Genomic DNA, 25,938 nt, shown 5'->3' on the forward strand with positions numbered 1-25,938 from the left:
GCAATGTTAAATGTGCCCCCTCCCCTGTCAGGCAGCAAGTTATTAATTTATTTTTCTCGGTGGCCTGTCACTTGTTAAAGAGCATATTGTTCTGTGAATACATGGCCGTCACCTGAATCCTAGGATTACAGATTATTCTGTAATCTAGGAAAGCTATATATATATATATATATATATATATATATATATATATATATATTCAACCTGGAATAGAGGACACATCCATGCTGACAGGTCTGCTACCAACTGCTGCAGTATTTTAGGCTATGTGCCCATGTTGTGTTTAAATCCGGACACTGAAAACCGGACTCCTTCCCAGAAATCTCGCGTTTTTTTCCCCCTGCGCGATTTTACCGCCATTATGTCCGATTTTGCTGCGATTTTCTCGTGCGATATTCAAGCACTTTCCAAGTGATTTGAAGCATCGCTTGGAAAGTGATTGACAGGTTGGTCACACTCATCAAACATAGTGTTTGACAAGTGTGACCAGCTTTTTACTATTGAGGCCGCCTATGCGTCATCAATAGAAATGATAAAAGAATAAAAAATCGGGGTATATTTACCTTCCGACGTCCCGCGCAGCCTCAGCGACGCTCCCAGCGATGCCTTGCGAGACCTGTGATGACGTTGGTCTTGCGTTGCTATAGCGATCTCACGAGACCGCTATAGTCACGCGAGACTACGTCATCATAGGACCTTGCCGCAAGGCATTACTGGGAATGCTGAGGCCCGGGGAGGCTGCGCGGGACGCCGGAAGGTAAATATACCCCGATCTTTTTTTTTTTTTTTTTTTTTTTTTTTTTTTTACAGGGGTATGGTACCCAGGGCCTGGAGGACAGTCTCCTCTCCTCCACACCGTGGGTACCAACCGCACATGAGACGCTTAACTTCCCGCATGGTGGGCATAGCCACATGCGGGAAGTAAGCGATTCTCATGCATTCCTATGGGTGCGGAATCGCGGCAATTCTTTGCGATTCCGCACAAAAGAATGAGCATGCTGCGATTTTTTTCTTTTTTTTTTTTTTTTTTTTTTCCCCGCGATGCGATTCCGCAGCGGAAAAAAGCGCAGCATTAGCACAGCATGTGCGGAATGCCATAGGAATGCATGGGGTGCGTCATGCACAAGATTTTTAAACGTTTTTGCGCCGAAAATCGCGGCAAAAACGCTTAAAAATCACATCGTGGGCACACAGCCTTAGGCAGCGGACATGTAGTAATGTAACTTAGTTGGTCATTGTGTGCAGTAGTTGGACCACAATGTCCTGTCCTTTCATGACCAAGAAAGCTCTGCAGATGGGAAGAGCAGCTAATAACTGCAGGAATCTTCACTGATCTCTCAGAAGTGTGATCTGCCTGTTCTTTACATGGTTTGGTAGATGAGTTTTCTGAGAAGTTGACCTACTTGTACTACATGAAATGATGCCGTCCAAGCATTTTTCTTCTGAATGCTAAATAAAGATTCTGAATGAATGGGTAAAATTGTGACACTTGGTAGCTGTAGGGTCTAATGAGCAAAGTCACAGGGAGCTATATTAGCGGCTGATTGACAGGTTGCACCCTTGTGAGGATCGATTCATGATTTCATTGTACTTGGATGAGAAGACCTGGCCTGACTACAGTGTCCTAACCTGAATGAACGAACAAAGAAAAAAGAAATAGGCCACAAAGCAGGGGATCACCCTAGGCAGGAGATAGCATAAACAATTCAAATTTTATTCAACACAGAAAAACAGACAAAAAATTGTTAAAAACATTAAAAATGGTCAAACATATGACATATATACACATTGCACAAAGCTCATAATAGAGCAAACCACCTACCACTAAACACTCCACAATGGGAAAATGACCCTAGGTCCATGTAAACAGCATACCAGAGTGAGAAAAAATACACCCCCTCAAATAGAAATATTTAACCATGCAGAAGGTAGAAAACACTCTGTGTAATAAAGGTGGACAATAAATTCATTACCGTATATACTCGAATATAAGCCGAGATTTTCAGCCCGTTTTTTTGGGCTGAAAGTCCCCCTCTCGGCTTATATTCGAGTCATATACACCGGGGGGTCGGAGGGGGAGAGGGGGCGGGGGTGTCAGGTCATACTTACCCGTCCTGACGCTGTCTCTTGAGCCCCCAGCTTCTCCGCGCTCTCTGTTCCTGCCTTCAGCGGTCACGTGGTACCGCTCATTAAAACTCATGAATATGCGCATATTCATGAGTTTTAATGAGCGGTATCACATGACTGCTGAACGCAGGAAGAGAGAGCGCGGAGAAGCTGGGGGCTCCAGCGACAGCGTCAGGACGGGTAAGTATAGCAATACTCACCTGTCCTGCGTCCATGGCTGCTTGCTGCTGTCTGTCATCGGTCAGTGACTTGAGACAGCAGAGGGCGCGGTGATGTGATTAGTGCACGCCGCGCCCCCTGCAGTCTGAACGTCACTGACTGATGACGTGGCAGATAGCGGTGAGCAGCCATGGACGCAGGACAGGTGAGTATCTGACACCCAGCGACGGAGAGGTGAGTATGTCATTTTTTTTATTTTTACATGCTGCAGCAGCGGCAGCACATGGGGGAATAATCTTTAGGAGCTTCTAATGGGGGCAGTATATGGGGGAACAATCTATGGAGCTTCTTATGGAGGCAGTATATGGGGGAATAATCTATGGAGCTGCTTATGGGGGCAGTATATGGGGGAACAATATGGAGCTTCTAATGGGGGCAGCATATGGGGGAACAATCTATGGAGCTTCTTCTGGGGACACCATATGGGGGAATAATCTATGGAGCATTTCCCACCCTAGGCTTATACTCGAGTCAATAAGTTTTCCCAGTTTTTTTGTGGCAAAATTAGGGGGCGGCTTATACTCGGGTCAGCTTATACTCGAGTATATACGGTACCTAAAAAGAGGGTTAACACGAATACCAAAAGTCTCCACAGATAGAGATATATAACTCATGGAGTGTCTTGTCCTAATGCAATTAAAAAAATATATAGTTTGTTGGACCCCATGTTCACAGATCTTGCAGTGTCATAACTAATAAGCTGTTATATTTCTGCTCAACTAATTTTATTTTGTTTTTCTTTATGCTTTACAAATTTACTATGGCCCATTTTCGAGCTGATCCATGATCATTTGTGCTTTTTTAAATGGGCTGATAATTGGGAACGCTTGTTCCCCATCAGGCCTGCAATCACTTGGAGATTGAACAATTCAGTTGTTTGTAGGGTGGTTTGACTTTTTTTTTTTTTTTTTTTTTAGCTGTATTAAAAATAAATCATTGTTCTCAGCAGAACATTGTGCTGTGTAAACAGGACGTATTCCCGAAAATATGTGCGCACAGACCTATTAGTGATTTGTTCTGAGTGGATGAGTGTGGCCGGTATACAAAGGCCATTAATCGGCAGTAGATGATCTTGCATGTAGCTGATCCGTGGTTGTTTTATGGCTGTCTTACACGTATAAACCTACATTGCACTTCAATCACAAGTGCTCACTCCACCAACTAAGTTCTCTTTGAAGTCCCGTGTTGTGTCCTGGGGTTTCCCAGCCCCTTTTAATCTTTCACCTGTATTATAAGGGATATGCCTCCAGTCCTGAGCACTCCGCCTATATCCATGAATAGCTTGTCCTCCGTTTGCCGCCACTTTGTCTCTGTTTTCTGCCTCTATTAGATATTTATCGGCTTTTGTTTTTAGAAGTTTTTTCTGTGGGCAGTATATTTTCCCCTCCAATGTTCAAGGTTGTCACTTTACCCCTTTTTAATCATAGCATTTCTCTTCAGGGAGTGTCCTGCGCTTTTGTCGGCTAAATCCTGACTAAGCAAGTCTGAGTGTGACGTGCTTGACACAAGGCCTGGACGCTGAGAGCGATGGATTATTTCATGGCACAGTCACAGCTCTGCTGCTCCTTCTCACTGTATAAGGCCCAATCCACACACTGCTGTAATGGATCCATCACAAGACTGAAAACAGATGGTCCCTATTGACTTTAATAGGGTCAGTCTGTTTTTTTTTTTTTTTGTCACTTCTAATGGTCTAACTGAAAATTGCACTAGGTGTTTTTTTTTTTTTTTCCTTCAGGAAAAATGTAAACTAATGTCAGTACTAATGGCTATTCCAGCCTAAACCTTTATCTACTAGTGGAGGTCTGACTGCTGGGACCTTGGCCCCGACGATCGTGATTAGAACTGTGAAACTGAAAAACACAATCCCAAAAATAGTGGCAGCTTTGCTGTTTTTTTTTGTTTTGTTTTTTTTTTCCCCTAGTCCTCTACATTTAAAAAAATGAATACCGTATATACTCATGTATAAGCCTAATTTGGCCTTGAAAAACTGGGATAATGTATTGATTCGCGTATAAGCTGGGTATGCATTGCTGCCCGTCCCTGTCCTTGTATGCATTGCTGCCCATGAGAAAAGCATAAAAAAAGAAACCACCTACTTATCATTCCTGCATGCCCTTGCAGCATCTTGTGTCAGCTTCCAGCAGCTCCTGCGGCCGAGCGTTCACGTGTCCCCACGCATTAAGGTAATGAATATTCATCTCTCTCCACTCACTGGGGACACGTGATCGCTCGGCCGCAGGAGCTGCTGGAAGCCGGAACAGAATGATGTGAGGGCGCACAGGGAAGGTAAGTAGGTTTTCTTTTGTTTTTTTTTTTCACAGCTGCTGGAAGCCGACAGCTGCGACTGTAACTGTGTGCACTATAAGAGAAATGAATGTTCATTGCCAGTGCAGTGAATATTAATTTCTCTTTAGCAGCAGGCACAGCTGCAGCCCCTGTCTCTTGTAACCCGCCGCTCCCCCTCCCCCGCCGGCTTCTGGGACAATGACTCATGTATAAGCCAAGGGGGCGTTTTCAGCACAAAAAATGTGCTGGAAAAAGTCTGCTTATACACGAGTAAATACAAGTTATACTGTAAGTTGTGTTCCAAAATAATGTAATTCAAGGGAACCTTACTGCTGGTAAGTTGATAGTTTAATAGCTGACAAGGGTATGAGCTGCACGAAGGCTTAGTCGGATAGGCAGCTCCCCAGTGGTTTCTCCTTGCCTGCTCCTTTGGAATGACAGGTCTTTCCCTGCATACTTGTATAGGAGAAATCTGTCAGTTATTAGTAGCGGGTGGAGATAAGTTGCCGGTGACCTACCTGTCCAACTAGTCTCTCTGGCGGCTTGATTCCTGGAAGACCTTAGGGTGTGTGCACACGTTGCGGATTCTGCTGCAGAATTTTCCGCGCGGATTTGTCTAAATCCGCAGGTCAAAAGACCTGCGGCTTATCTGTGGATTAGCCTGCGGTTTTCCCCTGCAGTTTGACACCTGTCATGGAGCAGGTGCCAAACCACTGTGGAATCCGCACAAAGAAGTGACAAGCCGTCTATATTGCCATGTAGGTCATTGGAGGCTGAAGAAAATATCAGCAATTTGATTTCTTATTCCAGAGAAATCCATGTTCATAACTTGTACAATGAGCTGTTGAGATCTACGGGCTGGACATGGATCTCCCCGAGAATCTGCCTCCAGAGCTTATTGTAAATGAGTGAGCCACATAATGGCAGACAGTCTGCTCTCCTGGTCTACATGTCTCACACTGGTAGCTCCCTCTTTCATTTACAATAATCTCTGGCAGATTCTCAGGGAGATCCATGTCCGGCACATAGATCTTAACATCTTATTTACATGGAAACATGGATTTCTCTAGAATAAAACAAATTGCAGATATCAAGATATCAATTCAGCTTCCTATGCCCTGCATGACCACATAAATGGGTTAGACGGGTGTATCCTACCGACAGATTCCCTTTAAGGCTCTAGGTTAGTCACACATGAAGATTCCCTTTAAAAATACATGGCTGAAATCATGCAGCCAGTGCCTGATACATGCTGCCTGTGGTTTGGTTAGCATGTGTCAGCTGTAAGGTTCCCTTTTAAGGCTGTGTGCCCACGATGCAATTTTTAAGTGTTTTTGCCGCAATTTTCGGCGCGAAAACGTTTAAAAATTGTGTACAGAACTCCCCCATGCATTCCTATGGCATTCCGCACATGCTGTGCTAATGCTGCGCTTTTTTCCGTGGCAGAATCGCATCGCGGAAAAAATCGCAGCATGCTCGTTCTTTTGTGCGGAATTGCAAAGAATTGCCGTGATTCCGCACCCATAGGAATGCATGAGAATCGCTTACTTCCCGCATGTGGCTATGCCCACCATGCGCGAAGTTAAGCGTCTCGTGCGGTTGGTACCCACGGTGTGGAGGAGAGGAGACTGTCCTCCAGGCCCTGGGTACCATACCCCTGTAAAAAAAGAATAAAAAATCGGGGTATATTTACCTTCCGACGTCCCGCGCTGCATTCCCGGCCTAAGCGTTCCCAGTAATGCCTTGCGGCAAGGTCCTATGATGACGTAGTCTGGCGTGACTCTAGCGGTCTCGTGAGATCGCTACAGTAACGCGAGACCAACGTCATCACAGGTCATCGCTGGGAACGCTGAGGCCGGGAAGGCAGCGCGGGACGTCGGAAGGTAAATATACCCCGATTTTCTTTATTTATTTATTTTTTTTAACATTCTATCTTTTACTACTGATGCCGCATAGGCGGCCTCAATAGTAAAAACCTGGTCACACTTGTCAAACACTATGTTTGACGAGTGTGACCAACCTGTCAATCACTTTCCAAGCGATGCTTCAAATCGCTTGGAAAGTGCTTGAATATCGCATGCGAAAATCGCAAACATAATCGCGGTGAAATCGCGCGGGAAAAAAACACGCGATTTCTGGGAAGGTGTCCAGTTTTTATTGTCCGGAATAAAACGCTACGTGGGCACATAGTCTAAAAGACAGTTTGGCCTGCAAAAAAAAAAAAAAAAAAAGCCCTCATTTTGGGTAGGTCGGCAGAAAAAAGTTATCCCTCTTGGAATACAAAATTTTAAAGTCATGTCCAAAAATAGTGCTGTAAGATGCCTGCAACTTCATAAGTATGATGTCGGGGTCATAAAATGGTCTGAAAACAACCAATGGTAGAGCAGCTTTGAACAATGGAGATGCGCTGTGATTGGTTGCTATAAACAAAGGTTTTTTTTTTTTTTTTTCTTTTTTGGGGTATGTGCACACATCAGGAATGGCTCAGTGTTTGTTCAGGATTTGACACAGGTGAAATCTGCATCTGAGGTCACTGGCAGGTCACTTGTATTTTTGATGTTTTTTTTCATTGCTTCCTTTTTTTTGTCACTTGAAATAAAGCTAATTGAAAGTTGGCAACTGGGAAGTAAAAAAAGTGATTTCCTGTTTGCAGATATATTGGGGTATGTTCCCACAGTCAGTAAATGCTGCGGGTTGGACACTGCAAACATCCGTAGTATCCATCCTGCAGCGTCCAGGTGTTACAGCATAGTGGATGGGATTTCAAGAAATCCCATGCCCACTATGCGTGCATCGGTGCCCGCGACTCACCTGCCGAGCCGGACATGTGGCGCGTCTTTCAAGACCGCAGCTTGTTAATTTATGTAGCGGAGACGCTCAGTCTCCGCTATGTAAAAGCACAGATAATATTGTAAACTCGGTGCACAGATGTAGCAGAGTAGAGCTTGTGCTTCAGTATTGGGTAAAACCAGAAATATTGTAGCTGGACTGAAACACACTCTCAACACTTCTATATCTGTGCGCGCTTTAATTTCGCAGTATGTGTAGATTCACATACATTTGACATGCAGATCTCGGTGTAGCAGTAGGTTACCTGGAGTCCTGTGTAAACTTAGTGATGGTGGTGAGCTGTGAAATCATGGTGGTTTCACATTTTGCGAATAAAAAAAATAATCTATTTTGATGCACAGACTATACGCTAGGCTGGCTCTGCTGTTCTGTCTGCAGGCTCCTGTGTATTGTTATCTCCTCTCATGCTGTCTAGGATGCATGTGTGAGAGCAGAGGGTAAAGGTCCATCTAGAGTGCACGATTGCTGTGAATGAGTCCCGACAAATGTGCAGTTTGATCTTTTGATTATATCAGAAAAAGTAACAAGAAAAACAGCACTCCTTGTTTCAAGATGTAGTTTTAATCCATAAAATTGGTTACATTGATGTTTAGGGAGATGCAGGTGTCAGGGGAGTTCTTTCATGTATCGTGAGACCTGCCAGACTATGGCCATTTCACGCCTTGCTGGCGCTTTTACGTGCCCATGATCTTTTGATTAGCCTAAAAGGTCATGTTCAGAGAATGACGTGCTGCTGAGAAAAATGGTGGTCTGTGTGCACCGACTGATATATTACTGATCATTCAGTGTGCATCTGAAGCACAGTGTATCTGCCTGTGTAAACGGGCCATTAACTCCTTCCCGACCTTTGACGCCACGTAGGCGTCATGAAAGTCGGTGCCAATCTGACCTGTGACACCTATGTGGCGTCATCGGGAGATATCGTTCCTGCGGGTCGGGTGACCGTGGTCACTGAAAGGTCACCTGACCCGCAGGTACAGGAGGAGTTGTAGTTCACCCCAGGGGGGTTGGCTTTGCCCCCTACCCCCCCGTGGCCGTGGCTACGATCGCTCTGGCTGTTTCACTTTCAACAGCCAATCAGAGATATTGTAATATTTCACCAATGAAATTTGGTAAAATATTACAATCCAGCCATGGCGATGCTGCATTATCATCGGCCATGGCTGGAGACCGCAATCTGAACACCCCCCCCCCCCCCACACACACACACACACACACACACACACCTGGCGGGGTGATCTTCCCCCGCCACCAACTGACGGCGGCGATGTGCCGCCGCAGTCAGTATTTGCTCCCCCGCCTTCCGGTACCCCCTGAGTCTAGGAGTCCCTCCTGAATCCTCCATCTTCCAAAATGGCGGGCGCATGCATTCCAGGTACATTTTGATTACTGTGATTAACCCTATCACAGTGATCAAAATAAAAAAAAGTAAATAACCCCCCCCCCCCCTTATCACCCCCATAGGTAGGGAAAATAAAGAAAATGTTTTTATTTTTCGGTTAGGGGTGAGTTGAGATTAGGCTTGTGGTTAGGGGTGTGTTGGGGTTAGGGTTGAGTTATAATTGAGGGGTTTTCACTAGAGTTGAGCGACTTTGGTCGGATCGGGTTTCGTGAAACCCGAATGAAACAAAATAAGTTTCAGATGAAACTCGTCCGACTAGAGCAAAACAAAGTCGGAGTTTCGTCCGACTTTTATTTCCCATTGACTTGCATTGGGGTCGGGTTTCGGACGAAACTCCGACTTTGTTTTGCTCTAGTCGGACGAGTTTCATCTGAAACTTATTTTGTTTCATTCGGGTTTCACGAAACCCGATCCAACCAAAGTCGCTCAACTCTAGTTTTCACTATTTAGGCACATTAGGGGGTCTCCAAACACGACATGGTGCCACCTTTGATTCCAGCCAATTTTGCATTCAAAAAGTCAAACGGTGCTCCCTCCCTTCCGAGCCCCGACGTGTGCCCAAACAGTGGTTTACCCCAACGTATGGGGTATCAGCGTACTCAGGAAAATTGCACAACAACTTTTGGGGTCTAATTTCTCCTGTTACCCTTGGGAAAATAAAAAAAATTCTGAGCTAAAAAAAATTTTTGTGGAGAAAATTATTTTTTATTTTCACGACTCTGCTTTGTAAACTTCTGTGAAGCACTTGGGGGTTCAGAGTGCTCACCACACATCTAGATAAGTTCCTTAGGGGGTCTAGTTTCCAAAATGGGGTCACTTGTGGGGGAGCTCAAATGTTTAGGCACACGGGCTCTCCATACGCGACATAGTGTCTGCTAACGATTGGAGCTAATTTCCATTGAAAAAGTCAAATGGCGCTCCTTCTTTTCCGAGCCCTGCCGTGCGCCCAAACAGTGGTTTATGACCACATATGAGGTATCGGTGTACTCAGGAGAAATTGCCCAACAAATTTTAGGATCCATTTTATCCTGTTTCCCATGTGAAAATGAAAAAATTGAGGCTAAAACAAAATTTTTGTGGAAAAAAAGTACTTTTTCTTTTTTACAGATCAATTTGTGAGGCACCTTGGGGTTCAAAGTGCTCACTATGCATCTAAAATAAGTTCCTTGGGGGGGGGGGGTCTAGTTTCCAAAATGGGGTCATTTGTGGGGGAGCTCCAAAGTTTAGGCACATCAGGGGCTCTCCAAACACAACATGGTGTCCGCTGACGATTGGAGCTTATTTTCCATTCAAAAAGTCAAATGGCGCTCCTTCCCTTCGGAGTCCTGCCGTGTGCACCCAAACAGTGGTTCCCCCACATAGGGGTTTCAGCAAGCATACTCAGAAAAAATTGGACAACAACTTTTGGGGTCCACTTTCTCCTTTTATTTACCCTTGGGAAAATAAAACATTTGCTGCTTAACCCCTTAGTGACAGCCAAATTTTTGAAATCTGACCAGTGTCACTTTATGTGGTAATAACTCTGGAACGCTTCAACAAATCCCAGTGATTTTGAGATTTTTTTTTCGTAACACATTGTACTTTATGATAATGGTAAATTTAGGTCAATATGTTTTGTTTTTATTTATAAAATATCAGAAATTTGAGAAAAATGTTAAATTAGCAATTTTCAAACTTTGAATGATTATCCCTATAATCCAGATAGTCATACCACACAAAAACATTCATAAATAACATTTTCCACATGCCTGCTTTACATCAGCACCATTTGTAAAATGTTCTTTTAGTTTGTTAGCATTTTAGGAGGTTTAAAAATGGAGCAGTAATTTTTCATTTTATCAAGGAAATTTATAAAATTTATCCAGGTTTGAAGTTCCTTTGGGGGTCCTATATATTGGAAAACCCCCAAAAGTGAAACCATTTTAAAAACCGCACCCCCTGACATATTGAAATCTGCAGTCAGGTAGTTTATTAACCCTTCAGGTGATTTTCAGGATTTAATGCAAAGTGGCATGACAGAAATGAAAATGTGTATTTTTACCACCTAAATGCCACTAACTTCTGAACAGGTCACAACAGCCGTCAGACACTAAGGCCGCTATTTGGGCGTGAATTGCCATGGCAAACATCAGGACCACACAATCAAGATTTGAGGGCACCAACGGGGATAAAGAGAGAGCCCCCACACTGTTAACCATTTATATCATCTAGTCACTATTGACAGCAGCATCTAAGGGGTTAAACAGATTTGGATGGTGAAAGCACTGATCGTGGCTGATGCAGCAAGTTGTCAGCTATAGTGTACAGTCGACAGCTACTGGATTGTCACCTGTATGGGGATACTAATTCTCTTATATCTCACATCAGTTAAAAGATGTATTGGCCGTCATTAAGGGGTTAAAGATCATTTGTGACTAAAAACTTAAATGTTGCTTCTGCTGCTGTGAAGCGCCTGAAGGGTTAATAAACTTCTTGAATGTGGTTTTGATCAGCTTGAGGGGTGCAGTTTTTAGAATGGTGTCACTTTTGGGTATTTTCAACCCCTCAAACTGACTTCAAATGTGAGGTGGTCCATAAAAAAAAAAGATGGTTTTGTAAATTTTGCTGTAAAAATGAGAAATCACTGGTCAACTTTTAACCCTTAACTTAATAACAAAAAAAATGTTTCCAAAATTGTGCTGATGTAAAGTAGACATGTGGGAAATGTTATTTATTAACTATGTTTTGTCACATAACTCCGATTTAACAGAATAAAAATTCAAAATTTGAAAATTGCGAACTTTTTGCCAAATTTCCAATATTTTTTTTCCTCTCCCCCCCCCCCCCCCCCCACAAATGCAAAAAATTATTAACCTAAATTTACCACTAACGTGAAGTCCAATATGTCACGAAAAAACAGTCTCAGAATCGCTAGGATCCGTTGAAGGAATTCCCGAGATATTACCTCATAAAGGGACACTAGTTAGAATTGCAAAAAATGGCCAGGTCATTAAGGTCAAAATAGGCTGGGTCATGAAGGGGTTAAACCACTGCCGTCTGGCAAATATGGGCAGTAGCAGCAGTTTGATGCTGCGCACTGCGGAGTGTGAATGCATCCTTCATTGGTGTTCTCAAGCCGTAGAAGGAACTCCTTCCTCTTGTGATGAGCGCTTTTACTGGGCACTGGCCGCCTGACTTAATTACCAGCGTGTGGGGAGAAGTGTCTTGCGGCCTATTTATTTTAAGTGTAATATATCTTGCATCGGATACCGGTATCAAGTTTGTTGTCACGTCTGGTTTACACCATTTTTCTTTTTTTTTTTTTCCCAAATCTTTTGGCTCTGTAGTGGTCTCCCCTCCACTTTCCAAAAGTGGTTAGAGAAGCAAAAATGGTGGTGATATTAGCAGATGTCCTGTGTGCCAATGTTTGCACCCTTTCTATTAAAACAAAATAAAAATAAAAGATTTAAAGATTTTTTTAATTTCCCTACATAATGCCCAGAAGCCAAAGTTAGAAAGTATCTAGACTTTCCTCCATGCATGGACAATGTATCACACATCCCTATATACTATTGTTAAAAATGATCTGCTCCTGGCAGGCTGAAGTATTCTCAAGATGCATGTAGATCTACTCCATACTCCTCTGCAGAAGTTGCCATAAATCTATTTCTGTAAAGATAAGCGGCTGCCTGTTAGTGAGTGCCACTTGCCCCCGCTCAGTTTACAGGGTTTGGTTGTCTTTGGGCACCCTAGCACTGGTGGGGTAGCCGCCTTAGGCCATGTGCACACGTAGTGAAAGGTGCTGCGGATTTGGAAAAATCCGCAGGTCAAAAGACCTGCGGTTTGACACCTGGACAATGGAGCAGGTGTAAAACTGCTGCAGATTCCGCACAAAGAATTGACATGCTGCGGATTTGAAACTGCAGCAAATCTGCGCGGAAAAATCAGGAGCGTGTGCACTGCGTTTTTCATTTTCCATTGAAAACAATGGTACTGTACAACTCAGCTAAATCTGCTGTGGTTCCGCAGGGCCAAAAACGCTGCGGATCCGCTGCAGAATCCGCAACGTGTGCACATGGCCTTACATGCCCATCACATTTTTTGCTGTGCAGTTTTATACAAAGGGTATTTGATATTTGTGTCACTTTTCAGACACGCTGTAAAGCACGCAGTCCAGAAGGGTTGTCCCATGCACTTTAATGAGGCCCAGCTTTGTTACATCCCTCTGTGAGGCTGCATCTCCTGGGTGCTGGCAGGGCGTCACTGCAGAACTTGGGTTCACCCGGAAGGCATACTTTTCTCATATGCAGCACAAAGGCTGCTATATATATATTTATTGAATTATTTGTGGTTTCCAAAGAAAAAAGGTCGCACTCTGCGAGATAATAGTGAAAATTTATTGACACATAATTACATGTCACGTCGCGGATGTGATAACAAGAGTGTCAAATGGCTGACAACGGCCGTTTCGCACTACTCGAGCGCTTCCACGGGTCAAAGTGCAGGGGGAAATGACGGATTCTTAAGCAAATCATGTCATCCAGTCACTCCTCCTACCTCAGCCGCTGTATAACTAACAAGTAAAACAGACAGGTGCTCAGTGCAAACATATAAAAAACACATATTTCACCGCTGCAGCGGGAACAATAATCTTACATATAAAGACAAATATTACAAGGACTATTGAGTGATTATCAACATAACTAAAGGACCCCTATTATCAAATTAACCCTTCTGGGTAATCTGTTCCAAAGGAAACAGCTTATTAATATAAATCCGAGAGCTGCATGATACTAAATCCATAGAAAGTGTGTGCTTCCATACATTATGATCTAATCAAGATATATATATGCAATTTTACCATGGCTCCAGCAATTAAAATAAAAAATTACTGACACCTATCTTTTGGCCATTTATGTCACAATGATGATCTAAGCCCATTGTATTGTCCTGGTTAAAACGATTTTAGGGCAAATTATACCGCATGATTCAGAACTAACCAATTAAGGAAATACCTATATATTTTTTTAATTATATTTTTTTATATTTTTTTATGAGATATGCATTACTTAACACCAATAATTTACATTATCCCCTAGATATTTGTCTATTTGTCCTTAATTTATAACCTGCCAGTATTTACGGAAAAAGTAATGCATTATTTAAATCAGTTATCACAAAAAAATGGCCATATCTATTTTATCATTGAAACCTATGGGACCAGTTGCCCGTGTATCCATAATCCATTTGGATTCCCGCTTCAATAATTTATTCAAATTCCCTCCTTGTGGGGGTAACATGACTTTTTCAATACCAGCAAAACAAAGGACACCTGGATCCATCCCATGTACAGTCCTAACATGATCAATAAGACGTGGCACTCCTTTTCCCGTTGTTATCGACTTGAAGTGTTCCCGAAATCGAACATAGAGTGGACGTATTGTCTTTCCTATGTAAAAAAATCGACATGTACAGAAGATGACAATCAGCCACCAATTCCATATTGCGGTTTGATAGCTATCATCCCACACATACCGTTAATTCAGTACCATATAGTCAATTTTTGCGAATATTTCGTTTGAATAATACAGTGGAGGGTCGGGAACGACAATCCAGAGAACTATATGAGAGATTGAGGCAACGAGGATATCCTGACCATTTATTGGACACCACACTTCAACAAGTGAGATCACATTGGGATGACAGTAGGAGATGTGTAGTTTATCAACAGAGTAAAGAGAGTAAGAAGGAAAAGAGATTCACCTTTTGTTTCCGTTATGGTCCGATGGATAGGCAGATTAGATCGGTAATTAGGAAACACTGGCACATTTTGGAACAAGATAGAGAGCTGTTTGATATAGTGTCAAGAGGACCACTTATTTCTAATAAACTTAGTACAAGGATTAGGGATGTTCTAGTGCAGAACCGATTAATAACTCCACGTGATACATGGTTGAATCAAGGAATACCTAAGGGAAATTATAAATGTGGACAATGTCCTTATTGTAGATATCATTGCACTGACCATATACTACAAATAGGTGCGGTTAGACATACAGTGTCCAGTCTAATTACATGTAAGACTGATCATGTGGTTTATGTCATCTTCTGTACATGTCGATTTTTTTACATAGGAAAGACAATACGTCCACTCTATGTTCGATTTCGGGAACACTTCAAGTCGATAACAACGGGAAAATGAGTGCCACGTCTTATTGATCATGTTAGGACTGTACATGGGATGGATCCAGGTGTCCTTTCTTTTGCTGGTATTGAAAAAGTCATGTTACCCCCACAAGGAGGGAATTTGAATAAATTATTATTGAAGCGGGAATCCAAATGGATTATGGATACACGGGCAACTGGTCCCATAGGTTTCAATGATGAAATAGATATGGCCATTTTTTTGTGATAACTGATTTAAATAATGCATTTCTTTTTCCGTAAATACTGGCAGGTTATAAATTAAGGACAAATAGACAAATATCTAGGGGATAATGTAAATTATTGGTGTTAAGTAATGCATATCTCATAAAAAAATATAAAAAAATATAATTAAAAAAATATATAGGTATTTCCTTAATTGGTTAGTTCTGAATCATGCGGTATAATTTGCCCTAAAATCGTTTTAACCAGGACAATACAATGGGCTTAGATCATCATTGTGACATAAATGGCCAAAAGATAGGTGTCAGTAATTTTTTATTTTAATTGCTGGAGCCATGGTAAAATTGCATATATATATATCTTGATTAGATCATAATGTATGGAAGCACACACTTCCTATGGATTTAGTATCATGCAGCTCTCGGATTTATATTAATAAGCTGTTTCCTTTGGAACAGATTACCCAGAAGGGTTAATTTGATAATAGGGGTCCTTTAGTTATGTTGATAATCACTCAATAGTCCTTGTAATATTTGTCTTTATATGTAAGATTATTGTTCCCGCTGCAGCGGTGAAATATGTGTGTTTTTTATATGTTTGCATTGAGCACCTGTCTGTTTTACTTGTTAGTTATACAGCGGCTGAGGTAGGAGGAGTGACTGGATGACATGATTTGCTTAAGAATCCGTCATTTCCCCCTGCACTTTGACCCGTGGAAGCGCTCGAGTAGCGCGAAACGGCCGTTGTCAGCCATTTGACACTCTTGTTATCACATCCGCGACGTGACATGTAATTATGTGTCAATAAATTTTCACTATTATCTCGCAGAGTGCGACCTTTTTTCTTTGGAAACCACAAGTGATTTGTTATGAGGTCAAGCACCCGGGAATCCTCCATGTGAGCTCACCGCCTGCTGCAAGCCACGGATCCTAGCACGGTAACAGCGGTGCCGCCCTCTTCTTCTTTTTTATTATATTTATTGAATTACCTCATTGAGTCCGAGCAGTTTCCAGTTGATTTAGCTTTGTAGGATCTGTTTTGCCCAGCGTTTGCCTTTAATGTTGTTTTGGTTTTGCAGCACTTTTTCTTTTTGCTTATAGAACAGTTTTTCTTTCTGCTGTCGGGCTTTGCTTACGCTGCTGTCAAATCTTAACGGATGCTCTGACTAGACCTATTAAAATGACTTGAACCATGGTGGAATTGGGCACGCACCTTTTGTAAGTCAGTGTAGTCGACCCAGCAATGAATCCAGCCAAGTGTCATGGTCATGGCTACCTTTTATAGACAGAAACTACCATACAAGTGTAAACAGACTTTTTGACTGTCTCATTATCTGATTACAATGACAAATAACACTTTTTATACAGGGTCCCCAATTCATAATAGGTCATGTCACAGCTCTCCTATTCCCCCTCCCTTCACATAGATCTTTGCCAGATTATAGGGCATAAAACTTTCCCATAGAAGTCTGAGTCAAGATTCAGGCTGCCTGTGTATGGTTCATGAGGCTGCTGTAAAGCAGATCTCTAAGGCCATGCTCACATTTATACAGCTCTTTTCTGAGCATTGAATTTGGGTTACTACTTAAGGCCCCAAAAGGTGGGATGCAGGCGCAGCCATTCGGGATAACAGGGCAGATGTCACCTGTACGATGGTGGTTTCCTTTCTTAGGCAGAAACCATAGTGGTAATTGCATTGTATTGTCTTAAAAAGATTGACACCACCTGAACGGAAAGTGATTTGGTCTGCACCATTATACTTAATGGCTCTGTCGGGGTTTCCATATGAAGTCCATTTTTAAGGGATATAGGTGAAATAACACAGGAGTGCTCAGTAGTAATGTGTACCAAGCCTAAATGCTGTTTAAAAAAAAAAAAAAAAAAACATTCAGTATGGCTGCGCCATAATGTAAAAAATATAAAATAAAATTTGAGCAATTATTATAAACATGTTTTGAAAAAGGCAATTGATGTATCTAGTTATATTGAAAATACATATGTTAATATTCCACTTATCGTGCAGAGGATGTGATGTAGTATCGCTCCTCGTGACTGAGCTGCATCTGTCACATGCCTGGGCTTTATATAATGAGAATGTGTAATTATAGTTTACCATTTGTCTGGTGAAAATGAGTTGGCTCCATTTATAGTCCTGTTGCTAGGACTAACTCGCTACATTACTTTTTGTATTTATTTATTTTTTTTCTGACGTTTTTTAATTTTACAAATGCTTGATTTTGAAGTACTGGGGGTGTGACAGACCACTAAGATGGTCCTTCAGCAAGCTACACTAGCCTTACCTAGTAAATGTGGCTGGCCGGACACATGCCATGAGCTCTGACATATGGCCATTTAATTATTATTATTTTTTTTTTTTTTAAGGGCGTCTAAAGGCTAACATGGAGAGTTCCAGGCTGGCTTAGGAAGAACTATAGGCCATGCAATGCTCCTCTGGACATTTTTAAACATGCAAATAGCCTCTCTACATATTCTTTTAATGAATGACCAGAGGGTATAAAGGGTTTCTCCAGAACTAAACCAATATGTATGGTAACATTTAACGAGAACCTGTTGCCCGATTAATACAGCTAAAAACCACAAGCAGCGTGAATTATTATTGTTTATTACTATTAAAGTCTAACTTGCACGATTGCAGACAAGTATATTTTTCAAAGCTCGCTGTGGCGCAGACCTGTCAATTAGTGATGAGCGAATGTGCTTTTGTGCTAACCCAGTGTCTTCGAGGTGCTCAGAAAATATAAGAGTCCCAGCTAGTGTTCGACAGCCGCAACACATGCAGGGTTTGCCTGCTTGTTACACAATCCCTGCATGTGTTGCAGCTATCAAACATCCGCGGGGGACTCAAACATAAGTTTTGAGCACACTGAAGACACTAGCTTAACACATGAGTATGCCCGGATACCATCTGATCCAGGCATGTTCGCTCATCACTGTCAATGACAGCGGTGCTGGAAGAAACTCATTGTGGTGGAGCCAGACTAATCATGTCTCTGGCTATGGTCCCCAACCATACCTTTTAAAGTGTATTTATAAAGTAGTCTTACAGCCAGGCTCAGATTTGTGCTGGCTGTGAGTCTGAACAGCATGAATCAGCCCCTCTTCCGAGTCTAAACCATTAATTTGATGGTTTCTCTTTTAAAAGATACAAAAGTGTTTGACCCCAAAGTGCCGCTCCAGCAGCTAGAAATTGCATTTTGAAGTTGTCTAGAAGTGCATTGAGCGTGAGGATACACTAACAGCTTCTCAGCCTGAAACTGCATTTCCTAACGGCACCCTCCCTCGGCTGATTGACAGGTCGGTGTCTGTGTACTGTAACATACGACTTGTCAGTCAGCCAGGGGAGGGTGGTGCTTGGTAGGGAATACAGCATGAGGCTGAGAAGCTGTATGTGCATCCTGCCCCCCCCCCCAGTGCTCTTCTAGACACAACTTCAAAATGCAATTTCTAGCCACTGGAGCTTCACTTTGCAGTCCTAAAGGGATCAACTGGCTTACCTATGAAAGGGCCACACAGTCATAATGATTTTGTAGTGAAGGTAGGGGGAGGCTGTTGGGTTCTCTCTAAAGTAACTTTTGGTGATGGAATCATAGAATCATAGAGTTGGAAGGGACCTCCTGGGCCATCTGGTCCAACCCCCTGCTCAAAGCAGGATTTGCTAAATCATCTCAGACAGATGTCTGTCCATCCTCTGTTTGAAGACTTCTGTTGAAGGAGAACTCACCACCTCTCGTGGCAGCCTGTTCCACTCATTGATCACTCTTTCAGTTTTTTCTAATATCTAATCTGTCTCCTCCCATTCAGTTTCATCCCATTGCTTCTAGTCTTCCCTTGTGCAAATGAGAATAAAGATCCTTCTACAATGTGACAGCCCTTGAGATATTTGTAGACCGCTATTAAGTCTCCTCTCAGTCTTCTCTTCTGCAAGCTAAACATTCCCAAATCCTGCGACCTTTCCTCATAAGACAGGGTTTGCAGACCGGTCACCATTCTGGTCGCTCTTCTCTGAACTTGCTCCATTTGTTGTCGGTTTTTTTTTTTTTTTTTTAAATGTGGTGCCCAAAACTGGACACAGTATTCCAGATGAGGTCTGACCAAAGAGGAGTAGAGGGCAATAATGACTTCACGTGATCTAGACTGTATGCTTCTGTTAATACATCCTAGAATTGTATTTGCTTTTTTTGCTGCTGCATCACACTGTCGACTCATATTCAGTCTGTGATCTATTAGTATACCCAAGTCTTTTTCACATGTGCTGTTGCTTAGCCCTATTCCTCCCATTCTGTATATGCTTTTTTCATTTTTATTGCCCAGATGTAGTACTTTGCATTTTTCCCTGTTAAAAACCATTCTTAGTTGCTGCCCACTGCTCCAGTTGAATCCTCTCTGCTCTAGTATTAGCTATCCTTCCTAGCTTTGTGTCATCAGCAAATTTAATCAGTTTACCCTCAATTCCTTCATAATAAATTAATAAATTATAATCACTTAATCTGAAACTTTCGATGGATCGCTGATCCCATCATATAACTGATCTGACATTTTCCATTTCGAGTGGCCAGTCCCTCAACAAGGGGGCTGGATCTGGATAAGCTGCAGGCTCGTCGGGTCATGGGTGAATCAAAAGCTTCCTGTTTGCCCTGCACATGCATCACTTCGTTTTCAGGCTGCCTCCTGTGAATGAGGACATGTTTGGCTACTGTCTGCAGTGGCAGATGTCTTTTATGGGATGTCTTTTAAGGAGAGTGGGAGGGGAACAATGGTGTTGGGACATGGAGTAGACTTTTTTTGTATTGCAGGATAGAGTATGTACTACAACTAATCTCAAGGATTGGTAGCCACTGAGGCCTCAGATGCCCTGAAGTGTGCTAGGACAGGAGGAGGGCGATGATAACCCTTCAGCCTGGAAATGCAGACCTGAGATTGCAAGCAGACAACATGCATTTTAAATTAAAAAGTTATTTAATGAGGCCTTTAGTCCTCCATGGGGCTACGGATAAAGGTCTGCATTTGATTGAAGTCATTTGCACGCGAAAGATAAGATTTATGACACTTGGCTGACATCACATCTGGGCATTATATTATATGTGATGTCAGCCAAGTCTCAAGAATCTTTCATAATGTGAAAATGATCCTTCCACTCAGACGTGGCCCTTTATATGTGGCTCTTTATCCTGCAGCTGTTCATTGCTCTACAGCAAGTGTACATAACACGAAGAATAACGCAATAAATCACTTTGATGGCACCAAAATTTTATCTACTGTGAACAGACCCTTAAAGGACACTTTTTTTGGACTTTGATCTGAAAATAGGTCATTGGAGCTTTGCAGTGTCTTGTGTGCATATATAGTGATCAGATCTTAGATCCTTGTAGGTACATTGTACAAACCTATTAATGTTGTTTTTTTTTTTTCTCCCCACAGTCCAAACCTTATGTCTTTGACCGTGTGTTCCAGTCCAGCACATCCCAAGAACAAGTTTACAATGCGTGTGCAAAGGCTATTGTTAAAGGTAAAGATGATGATTTCTCTATACTAGTGGTGTGTGACCAGGGTTACATAGAGTATCTTTGTTTCTGAGCTGTGTACACACTTGTGAGATTATGAAGATGCTATTGCTAAGGCCCTCCATACACTTTAGACCAGCTTTGGTGGAACTCGCTGTTAACAGGTTCAGCCGCAGTCTGTTTGGGGGGCACCTGACAGATGTTGAAGGGGATAAGAATCTGGCATGTCCAATTTTGGCTTAACAATCCTTTTGTGAAAAACGCAGTACCGTGTGATTACAATGTGGGTACAGTCTTGGCGTACATTCACTTACCGCGTTATTGGGGTGGTAAAATGCCACGCCAGTACCGTACTGCAAAAAACACATTTAAGTTGCATAAATAGGATTTTGACACTTTGAGGATGGTAGTTTTTTGATAGAAGCAGTTCTCGGAGCTTCACTTACTAATGTATATTCTGTATGTCGCATCCTGGAGCTATCGCCTGAACAGGCTGGAATAAATTCTCCTTATATTGGAGTATACATCATTCACTAGTTTTACGCATCATTTTTTTTTCTCTACAGATGTACTTGAAGGCTATAACGGTACAATATTTGCTTATGGGCAGACATCATCGGGAAAGACGCACACTATGGAGGTAAGTCTGTTGCTTTTTACGGCGACAAAGACCATAGTGATGGGTGACAGTGCTAATATTGCCGCTGGTTTTCTCCTTAGGGGAAGCTGCATGATCCCGATGGAATGGGAATTATTCCCAGAATAGTTCAGGATATATTTAACTACATTTACTCCATGGATGAGAACCTGGAATTTCATATAAAGGTATTACATGAGTGACCATCTATAAAGTTATTCATGTTTATTTTACATCCTATTATAGAATTATAATGGGTCTTAATGCAGAACTATGATTTCACCAATAATGCCGCCAGTCTGTAAGCAGCCATACTGTTGCATAATAATTTTAATAACAGTCTTTACTGTGAAGACTTTGGAAATCTGTTCCTAGTTTGTATTACACCCAGTTATATATTAAGGTTGAGGACTTAGTGTTCATACGTGGCAATATACTCTTTTGGGGATCAGTATTGTAGCTCAGAAAATGTATTTCACGCATACATTTTTCACGTACTTGTGTTTTTCACTGATAGAGTACATACCCATATTGGGGCTGTTCACATCTGTTTTTTTCAGGAGACACAAAAAAAAAAGACACCTCCATTTTTTGATAATCATGGTTCAAACTTGCCTGTTCAAAACAATGGGTTTGGGAAAGAGACCACATACGGTTCACATCTGAGTGCTGTTTATTTTTTATTTAATGGGTAGGAAAAGTTAAGAATTTCTCTTAACAAGAGAATATTAAAATGCTGAAAAAATAGCACAAACCAAGCTGTCGGTGTTGGGGTGTGCTTACAGCTACCGCTCCATTGTGTACTGAGCCGTTACTAAAGCCACGCCGGCCATGTCGCTGTCTGAAAGCCGGCAGCTCCCATGAGTAATAAAGCTCATTTTCTCCTGGTATCCGGGTTGTCAGTACCAGACAGCATTTTAATGCTATTTACCTGCAGTTTTATAGCATTTGGAAGCATGACTGGTTCCCTTTTAAATGTGTTATCCTTTTATCCAATCTTATTATTTAAAGGACTTTTAATTTTAGATTTCATGATAGCCTCTTTTTTTTAATTTATATGTTTGGTTCTTGTATAGAATCTGAAGTTTTATTTTAATTGCATTTAGGTGTCGTATTTTGAAATCTATTTGGACAAAATAAGAGATTTACTGGATGGTAAGTGACAACTTTTGCAAAATAAGCAAAAATGGTCAAGATGTTACATTACCTGTCAGATTTGTGGTCTTGCTACATGCATTATCATCCAAATTGGGCCTCCTAAATTTCTAACGATCATCTCCAGGTTGCACCAACTCTTACCTAAAAGGCAATTTACCCAGTTATTACTTGTTCAGTTCTTACATTGGTAATTGCCCAGTGTGGAAAAGAATGAATGGTTATCATTTCTCTTCTCTGATCTTGTTGGTGAAATATGATCATTTGCATAAAGCATTGCTGCCCAGCACATGGCTTTTGTAATAGCTGTGGCTGGGCTACGGTGACTCTTGTTATCCCTGCCATTCACAGTAATGATACTTAAGCAAAGGTCATTTAGAGCGGTTTCCACATTTAGAAATCGGACCTCAAAGATTCCTGCGATGTAAAATAACCAGGACCGACAGAACTTGCCTCCTCCCGATCCACTGAGCTCAGAGATGCTGCTGATGTAGACAGCAATTTTTGATGAGCTCATTGGCTGCAGCGGTGATGTGTATGATTGATGTGACATCAGCTACAGACAATACAGAGACTGGAGGTAAGGGCGATTACCATAAATTGGCTCTGACCCAAATTGACGTGTATGGATGTATTTTCTAGTCATGCTCTGATTTGGTGAAAGGTCTCTGTGAAGGGAGGAGGTAATCTGAATGCTGGATCCTGTGTTCTTCCCATTCATTATTATCCTGTCTGTGATTACAATGAGGCTGCTGAAAAGACTTTAGTGGGTACTGGACAGGAAATATGGTCCTGTTTCATCAGAGCTTTTATTCCTGACTTTTAGCATAAAAAGCTTTGAAATGCTGCAGAATTGTTGCGCAGCTCAGTTTTTTGGCGTTTTCACTCCAGTTTCGCCAAACTCTACTAAAATAAAATGGACTGAGCCGAAACGGGACCGTGGCGCATCTGGGGCCTGATGTAGTTAAACTGAAAACATTCATACCTGAACTAAAGGGAACCTGTCAGGTCTCCCATGCCGTCCAACCTATGCAAATTCTACGAGCAAATTCACTGCCTACCAGCTCTGTACAATGTGATTGAGAGGTATAAACAAGCATTGATAATGTCCCCGTTCCCTATGCTAATGAGGGCTTTGACAAGTCAATGGGGCGTTAGTTACCCCAGACTAGTCAGCGGTGATGATGCCACTCGTTCAAATTATCACACCCACTGGGGCGTAATAACATGGAAAGAGGGCTGACTAGTCTTGGGCAACGAACACCCCATCAACTAGTCAAATCTCTCTTTAGCATAGGGAACAGGAACAATATAAATGGTTATTTATACCTTGCTTTCACTCAGTAACGTTATACAGGGCTGGTTAGACACAGCATTTGCTCATACATAACTGAATGCTGCTGGGTTGGAGGGTATGGAGACCTGACAGGTTCCCTTTAACCAATAGTTCATCTGCTGATTACGTGTGACTTTTAAGAATTTTCCAGATAATCAGACGAAGTAAAAAAATAAAATAAAAAAAAATTAACTAAATAAATGCCCACATGTGACTGCATGAAAACTGCAGCCCCGACAAATGTCATCTCTAGTTTTAGCAGAGAGAACATAAGGTTAAAATCCATATTCCTGGTGATAGGGATAAGAAGACGCAACAAGATGTCAGCATGTTTTTTTTTTTTTCCACTTATTATACATCAAAAGCATACATTTTCCTGAAGTGTTGTGGTCTGTCTGGTACACTTTATCCTTGTTGCTCTAAAACGGTCAGATGCGCTGTTCTTCAAATGCTTAGCGCTGCTGCCATACTACCTAGAATAATAAGTACGTCATTCCCTCACAGCCAATGCTTTCTCTCATGTATTTCAGTGTCAAAAATAAATCTTTCTGTCCATGAAGACAAAAATAGAGTACCATATGTAAAGGTGGGTGCAGATTACCGTAGATTCACCTTCTATTATTTCTGCTCTTTGACATCGTCCATGTAACTTTTTTCTCTTTTCTTTATGAAGGGTTGTACTGAACGGTTTGTATGTAGCCCAGAAGAAGTTATGGATACCATAGATGAAGGAAAGTCCAACAGACATGTAGCTGTGACAAGTAAGTTTATTCTGTCTCTCAATTTGTACTGATTAACAGGGTATTCCATCTTGGATATTTATGGCATATGATGAATGACTGTCTCTGCTCCCCTTCAGCTGGTGGCATTCCCATCCTTGGGACATTGCAGCTTTTGTATAAATTACTTGTATTCCCATCAGTTAGTCATAAATTGGAGTTAATTAGCAGATTGCACTATAAGAACCCCATGGGCTTCTGGCATGGTGTCATTCACCATCTCTGCAGCAGTTCAAAATGGTACCAATCATTAGCATTAAAGGGAACCTGTCACCTCGTTTTTCCGCAATAAGCTGCAGCCACTGCCTTTTGGGGCTTATCTACAGCATTCTATAATGCTGTAGATAAGCCCCCGATCTAACCTGAAAGATAAGAAAAACAAGTTTTATTATACTCACCTGGGGGCGGTCCAGTCCAATGGGTGTCGCAGGTTCAGGTGCGGCGCCTCCCATCTTCATACGATGTCGTCATCCTCCTTGCTTCATGCCAGGAGTACTGATCTGCCCTGTTGAGGGCAGAGCACAGTAGTGCAGTGCGCAGGCGCTGGGCCTCTCTGACCTTTCCCGGTGACTGCACACTGCAGTAGTTTGCTCTGCCCTCAACAGGGCAGATCAGTATGCCTGCGCAGGAGCCACAACACGAAGCAAGGAAGATGACGACATCGTATGAAGATGGGAGGTGCCGGTCTTGCGACACCCATCGGACCGGTCCGCCCCGGGTGAGTATAATAAAATTTGTTTTTCTTATCTTCCAGGTCAGATCGGGGGCTTATCTACAGCATTCTAGAATGTTGTAGATAAGCCCCAAAAGGCAGTGGCTGCAGCTTATTGCGGAAAAACGAGGTGACAGGTTCCTTCTAACCGATCATTGCATTTTCCCTGTAGATGTAAAACTAACCCATTGTGTCTGCTCATTACAATGGACTTGTGCTGGTTTAGTCTCATAAGTTATATAGTTTACGGCACTGACAGGTGACTCCCATTTTATTGTTCCTGCTTTTGCTTTGAAGTAGAGTACAAGGTTTTGTTTTTTTTTTCCTCGTTCTTTTTACCTGTATAGGCTCTTTGGCAGTAGGGACACATTACTCTCTCAATCCACTATTGTAGCCTTCTGCAGCTTGTACTTTGTGGCCTCTTTTTACTGTTTGGATGGTTTTGGACATTTTCTCTCTTTGGGAGAGACCTGTCTATCACCTAATGCATCACTGGGAATAGCTGACTTGGGGCAAAGCCAGACTAGTCTAGGCTCTGATCTCCA

General features: G+C 42.1%; 1 protein-coding gene across 1 annotated transcript in view; it reads left to right on the top strand.

The window, feature by feature from the left end:
* Positions 1–25,938, top strand: part of KIF5B (kinesin family member 5B) — a 120,820-nt gene that overhangs the window by 8,192 nt on the left and 86,690 nt on the right. Inside the window, exons 2-7 of the mRNA XM_073581688.1 lie at positions 20,692–20,779; positions 21,341–21,414; positions 21,495–21,599; positions 22,518–22,566; positions 24,433–24,488; positions 24,576–24,663. Of these exons, the coding sequence (XP_073437789.1) occupies positions 20,692–20,779; positions 21,341–21,414; positions 21,495–21,599; positions 22,518–22,566; positions 24,433–24,488; positions 24,576–24,663 (460 nt within the window). The remainder of the gene's footprint in view (positions 1–20,691; positions 20,780–21,340; positions 21,415–21,494; positions 21,600–22,517; positions 22,567–24,432; positions 24,489–24,575; positions 24,664–25,938) is intronic.

Source organism: Dendrobates tinctorius, unplaced genomic scaffold, assembly GCF_039654945.1.
Source record: "Dendrobates tinctorius isolate UK_male_01 unplaced genomic scaffold, ASM3965494v1 ptg000070l, whole genome shotgun sequence".
Classification (NCBI taxonomy): domain Eukaryota; kingdom Metazoa; phylum Chordata; class Amphibia; order Anura; family Dendrobatidae; genus Dendrobates; species Dendrobates tinctorius.